Raw genomic sequence first — 25443 nt, forward strand, 5'->3', positions numbered from 1 at the left:
GCCCAACTGTCCGGCTATTTGGAGCTGATCAGCGGAACTGGGAGAGCTGTGCTTCTCTGGGCCACCCAGCCTGGAGGTGCCAACCTGGTTATGACAACCCTGAGTCAACAGGTAACTACTCCTGCCTCCAGTTATCTAACCCAGTCCAGCCCCCACCGGGTAAGAGGTTACCAATTCACCACTATTTGCTGCCGAGAAAAGCGGCCCCATGTCTTTTAGAATCTAATTGTGCACTACACGCCCTGGCTTCCGGTCTCCCAAAATCATATCTATTGCTGTCTTTCAAATAAGGAAGACAACATTTCCTTTTGTGATTTTGGCTAGAGGTCCATTCCTAAGCCCAGCTCTCCCACCATCCCAAAAAAGTATATAACTTTTCTTGAGATACTATCCCAGCCTACCTGTTACACAACAATTTACCCTAATAATCTAGCAGGGAAAAAATAGCCCTCTTGGACTTCCCTGGTGGTGCAGTGGTTAAGAATCCGCCTGCCAATGCAGGGGACACGGGTTCAAGCCCTGGTCCGGGAAGATCCCACGTGCCGCGGAGCAAATAAGCCCGTGCGCCACAACTACTGAGCCTGCGCTCTGGAGCCCGCGAGCCGCAACTACTGAAGCCCATGCGCCGCAACTACTGAAGCCTGTGCGCCTAGAGCCCGTGCTCCATAACATGAGAAGCCACCGCAATGAGAAGCCCACACACCGCAACGAAGAGTAGCCCCCGCTCGCCACAACTAGAGAAAGCCCACACGCAGCAATGAAGATCCAACGCAGCCAAAACTGAATAAATAAATAAAAAAAATTATTTTTAAAAAATAGCCCTCTTTACGAATATCTTCCTATCATGTTCATCTACTTACAATCAAAATCCAGTTCTACTTTTGTCTGGAATGTCAACTGAACCTGCAGACTATGCAGTAGCCTGAACACTCAGGAACAAAGAATTTGGCTAACCACATAGTAAGTTCTAATAGTCATTTCCCCTTTCAGTATTTCTGGGAGATATACTTATCAAATCAAAAAAAAGTAATTCCTGAAAAGCTTCACAGCAATGAGCTGTTCAGATATTAACTGATAAGACATTTAACTATAGTAAAAATAGCTTACTGGGTTTGGATTGGGGGAAATGTGTGCTTCAATGAGAAATACAATGTTAGTTTGACATTTCATGTTTTGCTATATGGTTTCATATTTACACGTAAGAAAAAATATTTGGCACATTACATTTTTTGTTCATTTCTTAGCGCATATTACTGCACTGGGAAAAAAGAAAGCCTCGTGATTTAGTGACAGTCTTAGCTTAGTTACCCACCTGAGCTCTTTTTATTTTGGCATTCAATCTCTTTTGCACCGAAGTTTCTTGCAAAAGCCAGATTTCAAAATTAAAACAATTTAATCAAGTATGACATATGTTCACAATCCCTGTGTATGTTTTTTTGGTGATCTTAACAGTAAGTAACCAACCCTCCCAGTCTGCCTAAGATTAACAGGTTTCCCAAAACACAGGAATTGCGGTGCTAAAACCAGGAAAGTCGCAGGCAAGTTGGGACAGTTGGTTACCCTATCATAACATCACCAGTTTGTGTGTGTCTCTCATTCAGGTAATCCAACCTTTGATTACCTATGCCAAAAGGAGATATGAATGATAAAGCCACTGATAACGCAAACACTTTTGCTGAGACAACTCTCCACAAAAATCTTTTAAAATCAGAGCGGCTGGGACTTCCCTGGTGGTGCAGTGGTTAAGAATATCCACCTTCCAATGCAAGGGACACGGGTTCGAGTCCTGGTCCGGGAAGATCCCACATGCCGCGGAGCAACTAAGCCCTTGTACCACAACTACTGAGCCTGCGCTCTACAGCCCGTGAGCTACAACTACTAAGCCCGTGCGCCACAACTACTGAAGCCTGCATACCTAGAGCCCATGAGCCACAACTACTGAGCCCACGCGCCACAACTACTGAAGCCCGCGCGCCTAGAGCCCACGAGCCACAACTACTGAGCCCACGCACCACAACTACTGAAGCCTGCATGCCTAGAGCCCATGCGCCACAACTACTGAAGCCCATGCACCTAGAGCCCACTCTCTGCAACGAGAAGCCACCGAAATGAGAAGCCCATGCACCGCAACGAAGAGCAGCCCCTGCACCGTAACGAAGAGCAGCCCCCACTCGCCACAACTAGAGAAAGCCCGTGCGCAGCAACGAACACCCAATGCAGCCAAAAATAAATAAATAAAATTTATTTATTTTTTAAAAAATCAGAGTGCCTAACAAATAGTAAAAGTGAGAGACAGAAGTTTATAAACAGTTTCTCTTTATTTATCGTGCCAAACTTCTTAGGGAGGTAGTAATGGGTAAGGAAAAAGCCCATAGTAAGAAGGTTAAAAAAAAAGTAAAGAGAAAAAAAATCTATTTTCATAAGTAAGATTAAATATTTATTTTAATGCAGAAAAAATGTTACTTAAATATTAGCCTGAAAGAATTTGCTCCTTCAAATTAACTCGTTTTACTCTTGGTACCAATAAGATTGAATGAAAGTGGCAAAATTCACGGAGAAAAAGATTCTGAACCTTAAAACTAATTTTTTGAAAACAGTTCTTCATTGTTATTTTTAAAATTAATTTCAACTTGAATTTGATGATGGAAGAGATAGTTTGGGGCTTTTTTAAACCTTTTACATTTTCTGATAATATTTTTCTTTTTTCTTTCTAAAACATCTTGAAATTGAAGCTAGGTACATTTAAGTAATCCTTCAAAGTTTTCTCAATCTGCACATTTTTAGGTAAAAATAATAGTAATTACTAGTTAGAATACATTTACCTAAATATAAATGAACCCAAGAAGTTGTGTGGGTTTTTTGCTACATGATATTTAAAGAACACAGACTTCCTTAAAAAACATTCTTTTCTTGTCATCCTTTTGCTCTGAAGATGCGTACCATGCATTAATTTGTTTTCCTTAGAGAAACACTATACTTCAAATTGAGAAAGTTGTAAAATTCTTTACCAAGTTTCTAAAGAAACACACCTTCCATTTAGTAAAACTGGTGTCAGAAACAGACTTGGAGAACCATAAAAATTGCAAAACAGAAATGATGGGCAAAATGCTTATAATCTGAAATAATTTGTTTAAAATTAAACACATTATAGAAATACATCATTCATATAAGTGTCTTTCATGTAGCTATTGACAGGTTAAGGCATACCTGCTCACCTGTGTATGTGTTCTGACAATTTTTGTACTAATCTTAACAAATTAATGTGTACAAATCTTTGTACGTTTTAAACAATAGACATTTTCTCTAAATATTCAGCTTAATCTACTTTTGCTCCATCAAAATGTAGATGATAACTTTCCAGATTTTTTTTTTCTTGGCCACGCCATGTGGCATGCAGGATCTTAGTTCCCCAACCAGGGATTGAACCCAGGGCCCCTGCAGTGGAAGCGCTGTGGAGTCCTAACCACTGGACTTCCAGGGGATTCCCCTTTCTAGATTTTTTTTTTTAAATACCTATAATGTTAGAAGTAAATCCCAGGGTTCATCTAAAAATAATGATCACATCTTAACACCTAAGTTGCATTTTTGGTTAACTAGTGCTTTCACATACAGATGATCTCACCTTACTCCTTGACCACGCTGAGAGGAAGCAGGACATGTGTTAACAATTTTATGGCAGCTGAGAAAAAAACTGCCTGTAGCGTTTATATGCTACAGGAAAAGAACAGGGATAGTAGATGAACTGAACTGTATTTTAAATGCTGAACAGAGGAGAGGCAAGAGGTTATTAAGTGAAAAGGAGAAAAAAGGAGAAAGGTTCATGATGGATATAAACACTGTAGGAAGGATGACAGGAAAGCTTGAAAAAGAAACATATCCTGTTGCCAGTCCTCCAACTGCCATACAATTAGTTAAAGGAGGAAGAAAAGGGAGAAGGTCCTGCCAACACTAAGCTGCTAATACTTCAGACCCAAGGAGAAACTGCTAACCTGTCATCAGCCTCTTTAATAAACAGATTCAGATGAGAATAAATTCAAATGAAAGATAAAAATAATACACGCACATATAATGCATCTACCAAAATGCTTTAAAATATTTATAATATAGAAAAATACTTACGAAACTAATAAAGCAGATACAAAAGTGGACAGTATGACACGATATAAAACAAACTATACAGGAAAATAATTGCAAGGGAACACACTAAAATATTTACAGCTGTGGTCCTCAGAAAGCTGGACTATGGGATATAAATTTTACTATATATTCATTTTCCAAACGTGAGTAGAAAACCTTTAATAAGTATAATTTAAATACGAGTCATTTAGTTTTGCACTGTGTTTTTGTACTTGCATCTCAGTTACCGGAGGGGTGGGGATATTAGCGGAGAGGACCTGGTCTGGGAGCCAGGGTTCTACTTTCGGTTTTGCCACTAATGAGCTCTGTGACTTTGGTCACATCATTTACCTTCACTCAGTCCTGGCTTCATCATTTGTGAAATGAAGAGGCTGGACAAGGTGACCTCTTCAAGCTCTAACAAGTATTTAACTGAGGAGGAAAGTAAGGGAATAGTGATGCAGCTGTGTTTATTCTGTTGATATATTCAAATTGAGGAGCTATTAAAATTCTAAACATCAAGTGGTGTATGGAGATAATAAAATTAAAACCATGAATTTACTAATAATCTTGATGGGAACACTATAATAGATACCTTCAGCCATTTAATGAACTAGGATTTTTCATGAAGTCCATCCGTCTTTCTCAGAAGTTTATAACATCAATTATTACCTTAAGAAAGACTATCATATCCTTGCTAATATTTAGAATTCAGGGCTGACATTTCAAAAATAATACCTTTAAAGGTCTTTATTTTTTGCAAGAGATGTGAAAACAATCATATTCTATTTAGGAGAGTACACATAGGGCTGGGTGTGGATAAGACACAGACCAAAAGGGAAGATTTAACCTCCTAGTTTTAGGTCTTCAGAACTGATCTCAATGCAATTTGCCACAGCTCTTAGGATACTGGCCCAGGACTTTTCGGGCCACTGTGGCTAACTGACAAGATGTCTAGTCCCCCGAGGCACCCTGCAGGGAAGGGACACAACTGCTCTGAGCCCTGCTGTGCCCACGCACGAGACACACCGCTCCTGGTACCACACAGCTTCTCTCTGCTCGGTCAGGACGATCACCACGTATACGATTTCTAAAACACAACATTTCTTCTACTAAGAGCCTCATAACTGAAAATGTTTCTAGAAACTGAATTAAACATGTGACGTCACAAGGCCAAACAGACCATCATTACCTCAAACCCAGGTGTGCCCGGCCGCTGCTCCATGTCCCCGCGCATACTTGGCGGGTACAGCTAGACTCACCTTGTCCTTGCAGGGCCTCTGGCAGTTCTGCGCGGCACACACAGCATTCTCGTCGTCAGACTCCTCTGCTCCTGACCAGTCATATTTGGAGGGGATATCTAGCACCTTCTTCTCTCTCTTCTTCTCCGAGCTCTCCTTCACAAGTTCAACTTTGGCTGCAGCAGCCTTCTCCTTCTTTTTCTTCCTCTCTTCTTCTTTTGCTAGTTTCTTGGCCAGTTTGTTCAGCTCTTTTGATTTTTCTGCACTTAATTTTAATTTCTTCTTTTTAGGTTTATCCATTTTCTTTAGCTCCTTGGACTTCTGTTTTCCTTCGCCAAAAAGCTGTTCTTTTTCTAGCTTCCGTTTCCGTTTCTTCTCTGAAGAGTCCTTTCCTTTTATTTTTAATGGTTTCTCTTCCATGCTGTCATCCTTCATAAGTATAAAATTAGAAACAATTTTAAAGCAAGACATTTAAAAACTGTTTTATCCTCTTACATGAGGTATCAGGAATAGGCAATTTCATAGAGACAGGAAATAGAATATGAGTTACTGGGGCTGGGGGGAGGGAAATGGGATTATTTAATGGTACAGAGTTTCTGTTAGGAATAATTTTAAAGTTCTGGAAATGGATAGTGGTAATAGTTGTATAATATTATAAATGTAATTAAAACAACTGAATTGTATACTTAAAAACAGTTGAAATGATAAATTTTATGTTGTGTACATTATACCACAATAAATATTCTGAAGATATTTTAAGAAGGCAAATATAATATTCAAAGAAGATAACAGTAGAAAATAATGACAAGCCCTAAATAAAATATCTGACTTATTTTTAGCTTATCAGAGGGAAAAAAAAAGGCAAAAAAAAGTGTCTGCATATATTAGTATAGTCTGTAGCACCTCTACGTAACTGAGATGAAAACATACACAGAAAGCTAAATGTATACTAACTAATTATGTAATAACTCTTTGGGTCTCCATTTACCAGTACTAAAGTTCTTTATTAACTCAATAAATCCTTGGTGGTTACGAAGTTATCAAAACTGTCAGCAAAACACAAAATTTTATCCATGATCTCATTACAAAGGGTATGTAGTGACTTTCACAAGAAAACAGTTGCTGTCACGAAGCAAAAACACTTGCCTTTTTTTCCCTCAACTGTCTAATATTGTTGCTATTTATGTGCCAAGGTAGTAAACATTAAAGATCTTAATAGTAAAAGTGTGTCCAGTAACAGAAAGAACAAGGGGTAAGGTAGAAAAAGAAATACTGAAAAACATAAGCTTGATAATTACTTAAGAAATAACACTTGAGAATTTATTTTCCCACAGATGTGATACTGGAATATCTTTGACAGGAACCTCAGAATCTGCAGATTCGTAAAGAACACTGGGTTACAAGTGTCTTAAGTCTATCACATCTTGAATAAGATATTTAACTTCCCAACACTTTGTGTTTCCTTATATGTGAAATAAAGATCAGATGAGATAACAGATGTGAAGAAAATGCTCTGCGACTGGAAAGTACTATCTAAGTCAGGCACCCTCAATCTGACTTCCAAACCAAAGACAAACCACAGTGCCCCAGGCGTATCCGTGTCACCTGCTGCTGACAGTGTACCTTCCGCCTCATGGAAACAGTCATGGAAAAGAATAATGAAAAGGATACTGGAGTCTAATGCCAGAGAGAGAACCCAGGTCTCTGTTTTTACTCCACGTGTGACCTCAGGCATGTTTCTACGTCTCTGACCCTTACTTTCTTCACAGGCAGAATGAGCTAAATACTCGCCATGTCTCTCCTTTCTCCCTCCCCCTCAGGACTATGGTGAGGACGAATGAGATCATGGATAGAACAACATGTATAAACTGTATAAATAAGAAACTGTGTGATTTATAATTGTATACAAGTGTGTAAATTGTATAAATGTATGTGGACTCCCCCTCCCACCCAATCCACTTCTATTTAACCATTCCCTTGCTTCCTGTTTTCAACCACTATATTGCCCCCTGCCTAACTTTTGGGCCTTTCACCAGTGTGAGTCTGGGCTAAGGAAGTTGTTCTCAACTTGTGAATTACAGTACCTCCCTTTCTTTTCGGCAGAAATGGCCTTTTTAAAAACTGAGTATTACATAAAATCTCAATAAAGAAAACCACAAAGCAGAACTACTTTGGCGTAATGAGAAAGTAGGACAATCAGAGTCCTACCCACCCAGCCACCCCTTGTGGCAATCTGTGGTACCTCCAAGGAACCTGGACGTTCTAAGTGGTTTTAAAACCACTGTAAGTAAGCTTCAGATCCATACCTCCATGATGTGCAGGAATCTGTCTTCAGAGGGTGGGTGTGTGGCCTGCAAAATCCGCCATATGTGTTGAGTCTCATCCAGAGACACCTCCAGGAGATCTCCAATCATCATAAGTTCTTCCAGCTGGGCTTTAGCTCCAGGCGATAACTCTAGCACCGGAGGCTCCAAACTACGGGGCACCAGAGGGCTCTTCCGAGGTTGTTTCCTTGTGGTGCTAGAACCTTGCCCCCAAAATATAAGACAAAATAATGAAAACGATTGAAAAAATGTAATGTTTTGAAAGTAAATATTTAGAAGAATGGTCCCTCCTCCTCCAACATTTAATTTAGAAGTTTGGGTTCACTGCATCAGTATGAAAGTGAAAATAAAATTTTTAAAAATACAGAACAGAAAGACCTAGAATTCTAATGACCACTCTAAAAAACTGGTTTAGAGTAAAAAAAAAAACAACAGGTTCCTTATTGATTCTTTACCTTGTGACTGGAGGGGAAGGGGAATGGGAGAGAATCTCCTACCCCGCGCTCTCTCCATTTCAGAGAATACCAAACAACTAAGCATATAACTGCCCCATATGAATGCTATACGCTGCTCCATAAAATCCTGAATTTCACCGCGAAGAGAGAAATACTCTCCCTTCTCCAGAGGTGTGACCTAAAGCAGTCGGACTCACTTGCACTAGGGACAAAGAAAGTGAACATAACAGAGAAATTACTTACCAAGGGATGAAAAACTAACAAAGCTTTCCAAAACCAGAATGAATAGTCTTAAAAAGCAGCAAGTTCCTCAACAACCGGTAACAAACAAATAGAGGATAAATAACTACCTATCGGGGATTTGATCAAAATAAAATGGGACTAGAATGGGACCAGAGGGCCTCTAAAGTCCTTCTAATTGGGATTCAATAATGCTATGGAAATGTTCAGGTTATGACCTAATGACAGAAAAATGCTAACAGAGACTGGCTTTTCCAAAGTTGCATTTTTTCAGGTTCTATCGCATTTCACTGCCAGGGTTTGTACTGAAAGAGAGATTCAGTATGGTTTCAGGCTTCTCTTCTCCATGCCGCTACCAAGGGCTGTAATACCTTGAGAACAGCTCTTAGAAGCAGACGAATAAGCATGCTCAGCACAGAAGGAGGGTGCCGTCCACATGTGCGTGACCACCTCCTCGGACTTGATGGGAATCTCTTCATCACAAAATAGGCTGGGCTCCAGACTGCTGGAGGATTTCACACTGGCTGTGTCCTGTAGAAGAAACGAAGCGGGTATGGAGAATTGGAAACAACTTATCCCGTGACAAGAATCTAAATACAGGCTTTCAGGTTAAAGTTTCTAATATAACACAGTATATATATTAAAAAAACAAATAAATAAAAGATCTTAAAATTAAATATATGGTATTTAGTAAGACAGAAAATGTCCATTGGGGAAAAAAACAGAAATCACCAGAGTTTCAAGCCAAAAGGGAAAGAGTAAAGCTCAAAAGTATCCTCAGGGCTTCCCTGGTGGCACAGTGGTTGGGAGTCCGCCTGCTGATGCAGGGGACATGGGTTCGTGCCCCGGTCCGGGAAGATCCCACATGTCGCAGAGCGGCTGGGCCCGTGAGCCGTGGCCGCTGGGCCTGCGAGTCCGGAGCCTGTGCTCCTCAGCGGGAGAGGCCACAGCAGTGAGAGGCCCGCATACCGCAAAAAAAAAAAAAAAAAAAAGTAATCCTCAGAGATAATAAACCTACAAGAAAATTACGATTACGTAATCAACTTTCTACAGTCTAAAACTCATAAAAACTCCTGTAGTCACAAGTTAAGGAACTTTGACCCTTTAAGAAAAATAAAATGGACTTAGGAGGGGAATAAAGGTTTAGATGTGACAACTTAAGGACACAAATTATTTAATCCTCTCTAAAGGTTTTCAAACCTAGATGCTTACCAACTGCTCTTAATATAATAAACAGCCTGACAGTATTCGAGCTATACAACTGTGACAAGTCTAATTAGGGCTCAGACGATCCTCCCCTGTAGTTAGGGGAGAATAACCCACAAGTACAGCTTCAACGGTCACAGTGCAATCAGGGAGACAGAAATCACAAAAAGTTCAACAAGGAGAATTTAATAAAGTGAACTCGTTAAATGTACATTAAAGTCTTGAAAAGGCAAAACAGAAACACCAAAGTAACACTAAGACAACTGCAAGAAAAGAGTTGCCATCCCTAAGGGTTGAGGTAACAGAGAAAAGAAGTGGGGTTATTAGAACCAAGAAGCTCAGAGAAGGGGCCTGCAGAGTTGGGACCCAGACCTCTGACGAGGAAGTGCTGGTTCTGCTATCCCTAATAGAATACAATGTGGCTGGCTTCTGGAGTGTGAAAAAAATATCAACTAGAAATTGGAACCAGTTGCCACTGCCAGGGTAAAAAAACAAAAACAAAAATCAAACAAAAGCCCCCCCAAAACGAAAAACAATTGTAGTTCAATGATGACAGGAATGGAGAATAAAACAGGGGAAGGATCAACTCCCTTCTCACTGCACAGGCCTTTTAATTTTCTCTAATGCCCTGTGCTGGCGGGGGGAGGGGGAGGGCAGCAGGCAAAGGGTACATGTGTAGAGCAGGGGCTGGCAGACCACAGTCTGCGGGCCAACCCCAGCTGGTTGCCTATTTTTTTGTTTGGAGCGTGAGCTAAGAATAGTTTTTACATTTTTAAAGAGTTGTTATTTAAAAAAAAAAAAAGAGGAAGGAGGAGAAGGTGTAACAGAGACCAAATATGGCTTGCAAAACCCAAAATATTTACTTTACATAATATACCTAGAGAATATCACTACATATAATGTATGCTAATATATACATATATTACTTTACAGAAAAAGTTTACCAAGCCCTGGTGTAGAGTCCCAGACCTAGCATCACCAAGCAGAGTATAAATGAGTAGCTTAGGAGACGAGAGACAACAGCTCAATGACTAATGCAACACCTGATTTTCTTTGTAGGGTGCATGAGAGGAAGGTCTATTGTTATCACGAGCCTATCCTTAATTAAACAGGATACTTAAAAGGTTTCATAAGAAGATTCTGGAAGACAGTGTCACTCACTGAAAATTCAGGAACAGCACAGTTCGTGTAAGTCTTATTTCCTATTGAAGAATTTAAGTCTTAAAAGGCAACAGATAGGAGAGTACTTTAGTACTCGCCTACTGCAGTCCCCAGATGTGTCATCTCACTGACTGCAATTTTTTTTTCTAACCTTGACTCTACTCATTTGATTGTAACTCATGCAGGAAACTTTCTGTTAAGCTTCCAAACTAGGAAGGAAAGTGATCAGAAAATAATGATTGAGGATTTCCCTGGTGGTGCAGTGGTTAAGAATCCGTCTGCCAATGCAGGGGACACAGGTTTGAGCCCTGGTCCAGGAAGATCCCGCATGCCACGGAGCAACTAAGCCCGTGCGCCACAAGTACTCAGCCTGCACTCTAGAGCCCGCACCACAACTACTGAAGCCCGTGCACCTAGAGCCCGTGCTCCGCAACGAAGAGAAGCCACCACAATGAGAAGCCCATGCATTGCAACGAAGAGTAGCCCCCGCTCGCTGCAACTAGATAAAGTCCGCGTGCAGCAACGAAGACCCAAGGCAGCCATAAATAAATAGATAGATAGATACATAGAAAATAATGATGGAAAGTAAAGACAGGTAAAGATAAATTAAAAAAAAATTACTTCCCCAGGGTGAAGTATGAAATATGAAGAAGTACTCACTGACTTTGGTAAGTTAAAGAGGCATTGTTAGCCCCAGAGCAATCACTGAAAAAAATAAAAAATAAAAAGGGGTATAGGTAAGAAGCCAATAAAGGAAATAAAATGAAACCTTAAAAAAATTGTCAATTAACCCAAAAGAAGGCAGGAAAAAGCAACAGAGGAACAAAAACAGAAAAAAATGAAAAATAAAGATGGTCAACTTAAATCCAGCCATGTCAACAATTACATTAAATGTAAATGAACACCCCCAATTAAATGACAGAGATTGTAATACTGCCTCAAAACCAAGATTTAACTATATATTCTACAAACGCATATATATGCAGAATGACACACCAAAAAGAACCCTACCACATGTGCTGTCTACAAAAGACACATTTTAAATATAAAGGCACAGATAGGCTGAAGGTAAAACAACTGATAACAGCAAGCTTAAACAAATTACTCTTCCTAAGAAGGAAAATTACAGTTCAGTTGCACTAATGGCAAATATGCAAGAAAGGAGGAATGGCTTCTCAGTGAGAAATGTGTTGCACACACAGATCTGTCACTCCACCTTATCTGATATTAGCAGGACTAAAGTCTCAGACAAAATCTACTCTACAGTAAGTCCCCTACATACGAATGAGTTCTGTTCCGAGAGCACCTTCCTAAGTCCAACAAAGTTAGCCTAGGTACCCAACTAACACAATCGGCTATACAGTACTGTACTGTAATAGGTTTATAACACTTTTCACACAGATACATAAAAAACAAACACACACACACACAAAAACATTTTTAATCTTACAGTACCTTTTTAAAATACAGTACCTTGAGAAGTACAGTAGTACCAGCTTCTACACGTGCTTCTGGACATGCTGGGCTTGAAATAAAGACACTGTACTACTTTACTCTATACAGTACTATAGAGTAAAGTACACAAAAGCACAACCACTTGTAGATCCCACATGCCGCGGAGCAACTAAGCCCATGCGCAGACTTAGCTGTCACACACGTGACAATGTACGCCAGACACGTGAACAAACTTAGGTGACTGGATACGCAAATGCACGTTCACATCTTTCAAAGTTTGCAACTTGAAGGTTCGTATATAGCGGACTTTATTTCTACCAAAGCTCAAGCCACCCAAGTGTTAACAAGCATAGAGAAGAAAAAAAAATGAAAGAACCCAACTGCTTAACTTGCCTTTCTGTAAATTAAGAAATTACCGGGATAAAAATAGAACTTCCTGGGAGATAATACCTACTACTATTTTATACCCTCCTTTCTGGTGTGTAATTGTACACGTATGCATTTGAAAAATATAAACTGTAATATGGACAGACAGTTCCAGTAAAGGTAAACACTATGCCTTAAAAGGAAATAATCATATGAATATCTGAAAGGTTATCCCAGACACAATCACAAGACATCTGTGACAGACTTTGTTTCATATAGATTTTCCTAACTAACGAGTTTTTTGAATTGCTTGCTCCGATTATTTTAGTGATCACATGCAAAATGAAGTCATCAAACAATGCAAAGCACACACTGTCTGTTTTAAACATTTCAATGCTACGATAACTAGGATCAATGACTGATTTTATTTTTCTTTATAATTACCTACTCTTCTTCCTAAACCGGCAGGGGCTCTTCATCCTAGCAAAGACACTAAATTTGAACTATTTTAAGGATGATTTCATGGTCACAAGCAGGGAAGATCATATAAAGGGAAAAATCACCAAGCCAACTGCAAATAAACTGGCAAATAAGATTTTCACTACACAATCGGTGCTTGCGCTATAGGAAAATCCTCAAGAATATAATTTTTTTAGTGCAAAGATACCGCCGTCAAGATAAATTTGACCTTGAATTATCACGTCTTGCCACCATTCTTCCACTGTCCTAAGCTGTCAAATACACTGCTAACATTATAAAATCCATAATCTTATCTTTCTACCCTGCAAACACCCTCTCCTCAGACTGTAAGCTAAGACCCCCATATATATTTTGCAAACAGAGGACTACTCCATACAACCGAATCAACCACTGCTCTGATCCCTAGCCCTGAAATCATGTAATACCTGGGATGTTTTGCTTTCATAGGTTACCAATCTGCCTCCAAGTGAAATCCATCCTGTTTAGCAATTCTAGAGTGCTGGTTGATACCTAATGTGCTAGAAAGATAACCGAAGTACTGAGGGCCTCTAAGCCACGGCAAACAGGCAATTCTAGTACTGGCTAACTTACACGTGGCGTGGGCAGCATTCCCTTTCAGCTGCTCCTGGTCATTCTACCAACTTTATAAATAAAGATGGTCATTAACCACAAGGATAACAAGGTGCTTAGGAACCTTATCATTATACTTTTAATTAATTAATTTTATTTTCGGCTACGTTGGGTCTTCGTTGCTGTGCACAGGCTTTCTCTAGTTGCTGCGAGCGGGGGCTACCCTTTCTTGCCGTGCGCAGGCTTCTCATTGCAGTGGCTTCTCTCTGTTGCAGAGCACGGGCCCTGGAGCGCACAGGCTTCAGTAACTGTGGCACGTGGGCTCAGTAGCTGTGGCTCACAGGCTCTAGAGCACAGACTCAGTAGTTCCGGCACACGGGCTTAGTTGCTCTGCAGCATGTGGGATCTTCCCAGACCAGGGCTCGAACCCATGTCCCCTGCATTGGCAGGTGGATTCTTAACCACTGCGCCACCAGGGAAGTCACTTAGAACCTTTTTTTTTTTTTTTTTTTTTTTGTGGTACGCGGGCCTCTCACTGTTGTGGTGTCTCCCGTTGCGGAGCATGGGCTCCGGACGCGCAGGCTCAGCGGCCATGCCTCACAGGCCCAGCCGCTCCGCGGCATGTGGGATCTTCCCAGACCGGGGCACGAACCCGTGTCCCCTGCATCGGCAGGCAGACTCTCAACCACTGCGCCACCAGGGAAGCCCTAGAACCTTATTTTAAATGCTAATTCAAGTTTCAACTTTTCTCGTCTTTAATTCATGTAATTTTTAAAAATTCCCTCATTAAAACATCCCCTTGATCCATTTTTATCTTGATAAAAACATTTTCCAGTGGGTAATTTACAAGCATCTATGATAGATGGTTTAACTTTATATCCTGGGAGTTCTAATGCCAATGGTATTCATGCTCTAAGAATGAGCTTACCTAGTATGCTGAAAAGACAAAGGAAAAGACACTGAACAGACTGGGAAGAGAAGGCACCCTAGTTTTTTCATACATCAGAGTACAAACTCCCCGGTTACTGGCATAGATGCTAAACATTAGCTCAACAAAGAATAATACAAAACAGATCAAGAGATTAACTGTAAGCTGGCAGAGTGTCTGCCTAGATCATGATGTTATTACTAGACAAAAGGCAAAGGTCTTGGGCATGACACAAAACAACAATAAAAGGCCAAAAGGATCCAACACAAAACCTTGCCAAAACCTTCCCTTCATCCCAGTGTGGTGTCATTATGAAAACAATCATATTGGGGCAAATACTTTGTTCTAACTGTGACTGTAACTCCACAAATTCGAACCATGGGCCCAAGTATAACCCATCCCTGAATATGACATGCTGTCTAGCACCATTCAGATAGGAGATCAGAGAAAAAGACTCAAAGCAAAGCTAGAATGGGATTCTCAAAACTACAGAGACTTTAACAACCCAAAGGAAAAAGCAATGAAATCAGCCACGAAAGTTTTCAATAACTTAAATGTATAATTTTTCTAGTCCCTCTAAGCCTCAGGGTGAGGAAAATAAATACAGATTTTAAAAAATTCCATCCTTTAAAAAAAAATTAAGTTTCATCAATCTATATATTTTTTGGAGCACTGAAAAAATGCTATCACCATCAACTAGGATAGAGAGATGACTAGCTTTCTCTTCCACTTTCAGGCTTCAAACACCAGTGTTCAACAGCTTTTTTGAACAAACTCAGTGAACAAACAAACCCACACGGCCTGCCCTGTACTTACCTTCGTGTCACAGCCATATGTCTCCCGAATGTCTTCATCAGAATCCGTCTCTTCATCATCATAGTCCACCGTTTGCCGAGGGGAAGAAGATACACTGCTCACCACCCGGTTAAAAGCAGACTGCTGGAAACTAGGCAAGTGTCCCTAAACAACAAGCAATCCCAAGATGAGCAGAGAGACACACTACAAAAACATGCGTAATTCATGTATGCTTAAGACCACCAAAACCTAACAAACCTGCAAACCGGCTAACAGAATTCAACAGTTAGTACAGATCAAATTATTTGATTGTAACGCTAAGGTCTACCTGAATGATATTTCCAGGTAATACTTCACTGAAACGACGTTACGTATATACCCAAAGAAAATCCTATGGGCGTACGTGCAAAGAGGAAATTATGCATAATATAGTTGCTAGCAACTTACTGTTATTTTCCTAATCTACTGGTAAGATAGATTTGATTTACTACTTACACACTGACAAATATTATCCCCATGAAACAGGAAAAAAAAGAAAATTCTAAACTTGCCTGTAAGTCTGGATTGGCAGCGGCTTTCTGGAGCTCTGCGCTGATGATCTTTTCAGTTTTCTCCCGAGCTGCCTGCTCCACCATCCGCTGGCTCAACACAGAGAGCTTGGCCAGGGCAGAGGACAGCTCATCTGTGGCCAGGGCTTGCCGGGCCCTGTCCTGCCAACTCATTGCACGTTCTGTCAAACACTGAAGGGCCTCTCCTTCAGGCAGCCGTACAGGCAACTTCTGAAGGGATACCAGGAGGGACAGAATGGTCTCTAGCCTAGGTCTTCGAGACCGCATACAGAGAGGGCAAAGGAACTTTACTTCTTTAGCCTGCCAGCTAGACCCTTTCTTCTGGGAACTTGACTTAGGAAGAGGAACACAGCTGTTATGAAACCAGTCTTTGCAGAGCTCACACTGGAGCATAAACCCACTCGCTGTCTTGCGGCAAATGCAAAATTTTACTTCTTCTATGCGGTCTACCATTGACATCTTGGCGAGGTTGGCTGCTCTGAGGGAATGCATGGCTTCAATCTCTTTTTGCTCCCGTTCTTTGAAAACTGCCACCTGTGTACAAAAAACATTTAAGTGAAGGGAGTCACTGTGAAATACCCCAAAAGTACCAAATCTTCAAGGCTAAGGGATCACCTCCATGTTGTAGCCTCACGGTGACAGAGCACTGTCTTTTTTTTTGGCCACACCGCACAGCATGTGGGATCTTAGTTCCCTGACCAGGGATCGAACCCACCCCCCTGCACTGGATACACAGAGTCTTAACCACTGGACTGCCAGGGAAGTCCAAAGCATTGTCCTTTAAAAAAAAAAAATCAGTAATTTCTTAAAATTTGGGGCAGCATGACAGTTTCTGTGCAAACATTCCTCATCTGCAAAATTCACAAGTACTCACAATTCGCATCAGTAGAGTACTTTTTAATTCTTCTATAGGGTGCAGTAGAAAGATGGTATGCCTTGAAATCAAGCAGCCTTGGTATGAGGCCTGGCTCTTGCACTTAACAGACTCCTGATCCGGGTTACAAGTTTTCTGAATCTCAGTCTTCCGAAAAATGGGAACACTACTAACCTCTTTTTGCTGTTTTAAGGATTAAATAAGATAACATATGGAAGTGCCTAACTTGGTGCCTGGCACAAGATAAACATTCAATCAATACTGACTCCTCACCCCCTTGTAATTCATTCTCTGGGGGAAAGTTTGATACAAACCAATTTTAATTTCTTTCTAGGACTTTCCAACTTATGTAGAAGAAGAATAACAAAGCCCGATGACTAATTATAACAAGGTTTTATGTAACTCATTTCAAAGAAGTATATAAAAACAAAATTTAATTATTATGAATATTGTCAGGGCATTTTCTTTTTAAACTCCGGTAGCTTTGAAGCAGTTCTGAAATAACTTCCAGTGCTATTTTTCTGGCAAGACTAACTTATTGGGCAGGCTCTCTAACAAGAAATTATTTCCACCAGCCTCAAAACAGGATCATTTAGGCAGAAAGAGCCATATGAACTCACTTAGTATATGCGATTCACTACTACTACATATTGCCCAAACTCATTTTATTTTCTACTTCCTCAGTCTCCTTGTAATTGTAACATATTCCTCCTACTCTCCAATAAAACCCATAATTTTAATTAGCTACAAACATCTTACTGCACACTCACTATACTACTGAATGCTGCTAAAAGAGGTAGACACTGCAAATTGCAGCTGCTGTCAGTCAGCTGGTAGAAGTCCTTTGAAAAGCACAACAGCACTAAGCACCAAATGCTCTGAAATTCTAGCCCAGTAAATCCCATTCCTAAGAGTCAAGTGCAGGAAAATGATGTGAAGAAAGGACAAGGCTATACAAAGCAGTTCACTTTGCTATTATCCATAACAGCGAACTCCTAGTAACAACAAAAATGGTCAATATCAGAAAAGTGTTCAGCAAGTTATGGATAATTTGATGGAATATTAGATGACTACTAAAATAACAATAAAGAAGAGAGATGGAAAAGACAATGTTAGGGAGAGAGAAGAGTAAACTTTTTATATTCTTTGATTCCAAATATTAAACAAGATGTGAAATATGTATAACCATAAGGCCAAAGATGAAGCACACGGAACAACAATAGTTAAGAACATGAAAAACAGCGATTCTGCTGACACCGTCACAGAATTCTGTATTCACCAAGCAAAGTCAAGATGCACTACATAATTTCTTACCACTGTGGCTGTATCTCTGGTTTCCTCCAATCCCTCCTCCAGATCACTCAGCGGTTCAAGGTCCAGATCCTTTTCTTTTTCTTTTTCTATTAGTTCTTTTACTTTTTTCCTTCTATTTTTTCCACTCCCATAAATACCAATGTCAGTTCGGGGACTAAGCACCTACAAAAATAAAACCAAATATGGCGCTCTGGTTTAAAAAAAAAAAAATCTCAAAACTGAAAATAAAATGAACCATTTACTGACCACTCACACGTCTTAGACACGTTCTTATGAACTTCACATGCATTATCTAATTCAAAACTGCCAACAAGCCTCTGATGTAGGTGGTATTACTGTACATGGCACTGTACAAACGAGGGAAACCAGAAAGGCAACAACTTGCCCACAGACACAGGGTTAGCACTAGGAAGCCACTCCTCAAACATGAAAATATCTTACTCCAAAGTCTATGCTCTTAACTACTATGTTCAACTGTTCAATAGGAAAAGGGTAATGAGTATTGAAATTTGTGCTTCTCACTATTCACAATAGCCAAGACATGGAAGCAACCTAAGTGTCCATCAACAGGAATGGGTGAAGAAGATGTGGTACGTATATACAATGGAATATTACTCAGCCATAAAAAAGAATGAAATAATGCCATTTGCTACAACACAGATGGACCTAGAGATTATCATACTAAGTGAAGAAAAACAGAGAAAGACAAATATTATGATATCACTTCTTTGTGGAATCTAAAAAAAATGATACAAATGAACTTATTTACAAGACAGACACAGAGTCACAAACATAGAAAACAAACCTATGGTTACCAAAGGGAAAAGATGGGGGGAGGGATAAATTAGGAGCTTGGGATTAACAGATACATACTACCTATATATAAAATAGATAAACAAGGTCCTACTGTATAGCACAGGGAACTATATTCAGCATCTTGTAATAACCTATAATGGAAAAGAATCTGAAAAAGAATATATGCTTGTGGGACTTCCCTGGTGGCGCACTGGTTAAGAATCTGCCTGCCAATGCAGGGGACACAGGTTTGATTCCTGGTCCGGGAAGATCCCACATGCTGCAGAGCAACTAAGCTCATGCACCACAACTACTGAGCCTGCGCTCTAGAGCCCACAAGCCACCACTACTGAGCCTGTGAGCCACAACTACTGAAGCCTGCGTGCCTAGAGCCTGTGCTCTGCAACAAGAGAAGCCACCACAATGAGAAGCCAGTGCACCACAGTGAAGAGTAGCCCCCGCTCGCCACAACTAGAGAAAAGCCCACGCACAGCAACGAAGACCCAATGCAGCCATCAATCAATCAATCAATCAATAAATTTAGAATATATATGTATAACTGAATCACTTTGCTATACGCCAGAAACTAACACAACACTGTTAATCAACTATACTTCAATTAAAAAAGATTTTTTTTTAATTTGTGCCTCTGAGAAATAAGATCTTTCAGTGACAGAGTCCATTATAACAGCAGAGATAAGATCAGGCTGACTTCTTTTTCTAGACATAGTATTAGATGAACTGGAAACAAGTCTGCCCAAGGCTCCAGATTACTGGTCAACATCTGATATTACCCAAAACGGAATCACCTGTGTAACCATGACCGGATAAACTGAAAACAACCCTCACCTCAGGTATTACATCAGCAACTTCTGACGAGGGTGCTGAAGTGCACACACATAAAGTAAACCGCCCCTCACCTGGAGCAACGTGTGGCTGGAATTCTTCTTAAGAAAGGTCCTCCCAGTCCGTTCTCTCCAGGCCCGTGCTGCCGCCACTTGTGACTCCACCTGGGGCAACGCATCAAGACGCACAGGGAGAGGGCGGCCTTTGGCAGATAAGCTTTCCAGCTGCTCCAAGTACGCATAACTGCCGCCGCTCTGGAGAACAAAGGGCACCCTTACACAATCTGCAATCTCTTAGAAAGTCTGGCAATATATTGTCGGCAGACCTCACAAAGACTTCAGCGTTAATTTTTTCATTAAATATTATTCTTTGAACCTAACTGTATCAATATCTCTTGAATTAACAGAGCCTTCCAACGGCCTTTAAAAAAAGTTTGCGTAAATTCACACTGTCAAAGATTTTTGTTTTATTAATAACAAGGGACCCAGTGAGATGTAAAAACTAGTTCAAAGGACAGCCTAAAAACAAACGTATATAAATGCAATTAGGAATGAGGAAAGGAATTTGCTAGTAGATGGAAACAGGTATTTAATATCATACCCATCAATGGAATCATCTTTTCTACAGTGTGGAAAATCATTTGTTCCTTACAAATTTAATTACTTTTCTACAGACTAATTCATTCACATTACTATCATTTTTAAACAACTGAGAGAGTTGTAAAATAGCTTGGTCAAAGAAAGTCTAAGGCATACACTCCTAGAATCAAATCATCCTGGATGGTTCGCTAAACGACATCCACCGTTCTACAGAAAGGACATAAGTAATCTCTTCTGCCTGTTTCAAAGTCTTTCATAATTTTTCCAACTACTACAGAGCAGTATTTTAGTTCTGGTAACCACCTCCATTCTATGTCCTACAAACACAAACAAGAATGGATATTTTCCTTCTAAGTCACAATGTTTCAATATTTCCACATAATGAAGTAACTATTGTTTTTCGAATTTATATGGCTTTAAATTTACTAAATAACTGAATCATTACAGGAAGTGAGAGTTAACGAGTAATCCATTCCAGGGACTCGGCAAGAATATCAGAAGTAGTAGGTTGGCAGCCTGTAGACAATAATTCAGCGCGACACCTCAGAGTGCATCAATCCCCCAGCAGACAGAACACATAACCTTTCCTATAAGAAACTGTGTATATCCCCATAACATTCATCACTACTCAGAAGCTATGAAGGAAAGGCATAGTGTTTCGTGCTAAACTGACATTCCGATAGTTACTTCCCACGTATTACCTGACATATTTGCCTACATGTCCATTTTAGAAGTTACAATGAAACAGAAAGACAAGAAACTTCAGTCCAATTTTTAAAAAGAATGAGAAGGTTCTAGCCGTAAGAGATATTATAATGGTATCATTAAATCACTATGGTACTAGGATAAGAATAGACAAAGAAGAGAATAATTGAAAGAGAAAAGAAAGCTCAGATACAGACAGGCTCAAGAAATATATTTACTGCTACTCCCTTTCGTGCCCAACTACAGCCATCTGACTATAGAATACCTTCCGGCTAAGCCCAGACATAGACAGCCTCTCCCAGGCGACGTACCCTAAAGGGCAGCAGAAGCTGTCCACTCTCTTAGAGCTGACAAGCCAGTCCTCCCACTGAAGGGAAGTGTTTGGTGAGGAACAGTCCTCTATAATCACACAGGAAAACCATGACAGCTACCTCTACCTGCAGGCTCGGTCCTTCAATCAGAAGCAGCCAACTAAGGATTCTCAGTCATCTGCGAACAACCAACTGCCTGAAATAGGTCGAAGATGAAACAAACAGAGGAGCTGTCCTGATGAAAATAGATAATTTTAGAAAACAGAACAGAAAGAGTAGCAGTTAAGCAGGTCTCAGAAAAAGTCGACTGAAAAGAAAGTAACAGAGAAGTCATTAGAACTTGACACTTGGAATACTCTTTCTAAGGGCACCAGCTTAGGGGGAGAGGTGGCTTCCTTTTTCTTTCAGTGTAGTTCTACGATAAATAGTATTTACATACTCAATACGGTAAATGCTGCTTAACGGTTTTGTAATTCAGAAGAAAAACTATGTATTCAAGCACACTTTCATCTCTATCTAACGCTTAGCTCATTGTCTTGAACTACAGATGTATGATATATGTCTCGCCAACTAGAATACGCAATGTTGAGGTCCAGGGTTCTATCTTTACACCCTTCCCTTACGTTTCTGCTCCCAAACAACCAGAATAGTACCAAGAGTATTGTGGGGTTCAGTAAATGTTGATTTCAGTTTCTTTTTCTGCCACTTATTTTAAAAGTAGTTGGGGGACAGCAGGGCGGAGTGGGGGGAATAAATTAGGAGTTTGGAATTAACATATACACACTACGACTATATATAAAGGACCTACTCTATAGCACAGGCAACTATACTCAATATCTTGTACTAACCTATAACGGAAAAGAATCTGAGAAAGAATACAAATATATGTATAACTGAATCACTTTGCTGTACACTTGAAACTAGCACAACGCTGTAAATTAACTATACTACAATTAAAGAAAAAAGTAACTGGTGTACGTGGCAAACAAGTCAAAGAACACAGCAGGAAATACACTCCTACTGCTAAGCACTAACTAAATGGCTAATTCTGTCATCTTTCATAGCAGGGAGTCAACAGAAACAAGTAAAGTTTAAACAGGTAATATATATTTTGAAATAAAAATCACATGGAAAAACAAGTGAATTTTAAGTACATAATTATTTTAGTCCAGTTATTCTATTCTAAAGAATTAAAGGCTTAAAGGATTCATCTATGAGACAGCATTACCTGAATGGTAGGACAATTCAAAAGGCTCTTTACCTGAATAGCTTCCACTTTAGTTGTCCATTCTCGAGCCTTTTGTAAGGCTTCTTTCAGGGACAACACATTGGGTAGAAAGGCTGGAATATTCTTAGCTTCATTCACGATGCTTTCTAAACTTGCCACACTGTGCCGTGGTCTTAAAAAACACAAAAATAGGGTGGATGCATGAGGAAAAGTCAAAATACTACTACCAACACTTAAATAACATTTTAGAATGTGTAATGAACTTTCATACACATGACTTCACTTAATTCTTACCATAATCCTATAAGGGAGGCAAAACAGGTATTACCTCTATTTCTATTTTACAGACAAGAAAAGTTTAAGTCAAAGTAGATCAATTATTTTCCCCAAAGTCATTTAAAGTAGTAAACGGCACACATGAAACAATGACTCAGAATGAATCTCAGATCCCATGCTCTTTTTTTCACTACACTAAATTACTTCTACTTTAGTTCTTCACAGTATCTGAAATTGTCAGAGATGCATATTAAACAGCTATGTAGAAAGCAGTAGTCTAGAAATCCATTAACGTTGACCAAGTATATTTAATTCAACTACTTTCATTAACACCTTGTTACACAAAGATGAATAAAACATAGACCTTATCCTCAACTCATCAAAACACAAGGTAAGAATGATACTTGTACTGGGAACTAAGAACAAATTACTATAGGTTCACTACCACCGGAAGCAGTAATTAATTCTGCCTGGGGGAGTTGAGAAGGGTTTTGAATTAGGCCTTAAAGAAGAAGTACAATTTGGTCAAGTGAAGGGTTAAAGGAAAAACAACAGGAATATAATGAACAAAGACATAGAGAAAAATTTAAAAATAAGTTAAAAATAAGTTTAAGATGGGGAATGGTGAGAATGGGAGGTGGGGCAGGAGTAAAAGCAAGAAGCAGGGGAACTTGGCAGGAAAGAAAGACGCAGATTGAGAGGTCTTGAGAGACATGAATTTTCCTATGTGAGCAACAGGAAGCTACTGAGCGTGGAAACAGTTTGACCATCCATGAATCCTGCTATGTGCTGGGCATTGTGCTAGGTCCTAGAGATGATGAATGCACAAGACTGACAGAGTCCTTGCCTCAGAAACTCTTTCATCTGGGGGGAGGTGATTATTAATAAAAAGTTACAATACGCTGTAAGTGCAATCCTAAAGGAAAGTAAAGATGCTATCAGAATATACAGTACGGGAACTTAACTGACTTGGCAGTGAAGGAAGAATTCCCAGAAGTGACCTCTAAGCTCGCTTACCCTTTCTGAATAGGAACTAGTCAGGAAACCTGGGACCAGACACTGGGTAGGCGTGGTGGAGGTGCGCCACAGGGGGTGGGCAGAGGGCAAGAGTGTTCCACAGGGGAATAAAATAAACATGTGCAAAGGTTCAGAGACAAGACAGAACACGGCAGGTCTGAAGAACCAGGGGGAGGAATCACTATGTTTAGAACACAGAATGCAAGAGGGAGGATGGCAAGGGGTGAGGGTAGATATTTAAGCAAAGGGCTAGATTACAGATGGCCTTATAAGTCAGGTTAAGGAAATGTGAACTTCATCCCAAGGGGAATGGGAAACAGTGAAGGGCTTTAAGCAAGGGAGTCAAACAGTCACAGCTGTATTTTAGGAAAATACTAGTTTCAGTGCGGACAATGGCTTACTGAGGGGTGAGGTCATAGACAGAACCTGGTGCTGTGATCCAAGTCATCCGTAACAACAGTCCAGAGAAAAAGAATGAAAGTGAAAAACACCGAGGAAATATCATCAGCATGACTTGGTAGCTAACTGCGTCTGACGGCAAAGAAACAGAAGGGTGGGGTCAAAGTTAATTTCCAAAGTTCTGGCTTGTTCAAATGAGTGAAAGAGGGTATAAGTCAAAGAAAACAGGAACAAAGGGAAAGAGCATGGGAAGGAGTTAACAAGGGTAATTTTGAATATGGGGAATTTGAGGTACCAATGGGACATCCTATGGAATTATCTAACAGGCAGACGGTATCTATAAAAAAAAAAATCTATGTTACAGATGAGAATTTGACATTAATCAATATAAAGGTGGTAAATGGAGACAAGAAATTAAGATGAAATTTCCAAGGAGGTGTAAAGAGTGAGAAGTGGTCTAGGCCAGAATCTTGAGGAAAGCCATTCTGAAAGAGGCACAGAGAGATGGTCAAAGACAAAGGAGGAAGATAGCCAGAAAGGAATGGTGACAGTGAACCAGTGCTAAGAGATGAAGAATACGAAGTATGCGTTTCAGAAAGACAACTCAACAGGAGCTAGAAAAGGGAGGATTCACCTTCCCACTATCCCCACCAACCCCATCAGTCCTCTCTTTACCAGCTTTATTCCCTTCACGACACTATCTGAAATTCACACACTCATTCACTTATTCACCTGACTCTCCCCACTATGTCGGCTCTATTTTAGAGCAGGGACCTTGTGTCTTTTCCCTATGGCCTCCACTTAGAAACAGCACCTGGCGTGTAGTAGGTACTCCATAAATACTCACTGAATTGCAAAGATCAAGGGAAAATGTAACAGTTATGTAACTAGGTCAGTGACAGTGGAGTTGAAGAAGAGAGATTCAAAAGGCATTCTGGAGGCAAAAATCACTAAAACTGGTTAAATGTAGGAAAATGGGAAAAAGAAAATTTTCAAGTATTACTAGCAATAAAATTTCACTCAGCAGACTACTGTCAGTTGTATCAGGTGTACCAAATCATGGTCTGCACTCCAAAGTTATTTAACTTTTCCCATTTAATATGCTCCCACCTCCTAGAACCACCATGAATCTGAAGACATAGAGTGATCTGAATGCTTCAGATAGGAAAAGCT

At 40.0% G+C, this 25443-nt stretch overlaps 1 protein-coding gene across 2 annotated transcripts in view; it reads right to left on the bottom strand.

The window, feature by feature from the left end:
- The window catches only part of KDM5A (lysine demethylase 5A), a 76634-nt gene that overhangs the window by 4639 nt on the left and 46552 nt on the right, over positions 1-25443 (bottom strand). For both annotated transcript variants that reach the window (XM_079938599.1, XM_079938598.1), the window contains 8 exons: positions 22612-22750; positions 19810-19989; positions 18095-18256; positions 15889-16440; positions 15359-15502; positions 8748-8907; positions 7664-7884; positions 5379-5786 (listed from right to left, as the gene is read on the bottom strand). In XM_079938599.1, coding sequence (XP_079794725.1) covers positions 5379-5786; positions 7664-7884; positions 8748-8907; positions 15359-15502; positions 15889-16440; positions 18095-18256; positions 19810-19989; positions 22612-22750 — 1966 coding nt within the window. The remainder of the gene's footprint in view (positions 1-5378; positions 5787-7663; positions 7885-8747; positions 8908-15358; positions 15503-15888; positions 16441-18094; positions 18257-19809; positions 19990-22611; positions 22751-25443) is intronic.

The sequence above is a fragment of the Stenella coeruleoalba genome (genome assembly GCF_951394435.1).
Source record: "Stenella coeruleoalba genome assembly, chromosome: 11".
Lineage (NCBI taxonomy): Eukaryota > Metazoa > Chordata > Mammalia > Artiodactyla > Delphinidae > Stenella > Stenella coeruleoalba.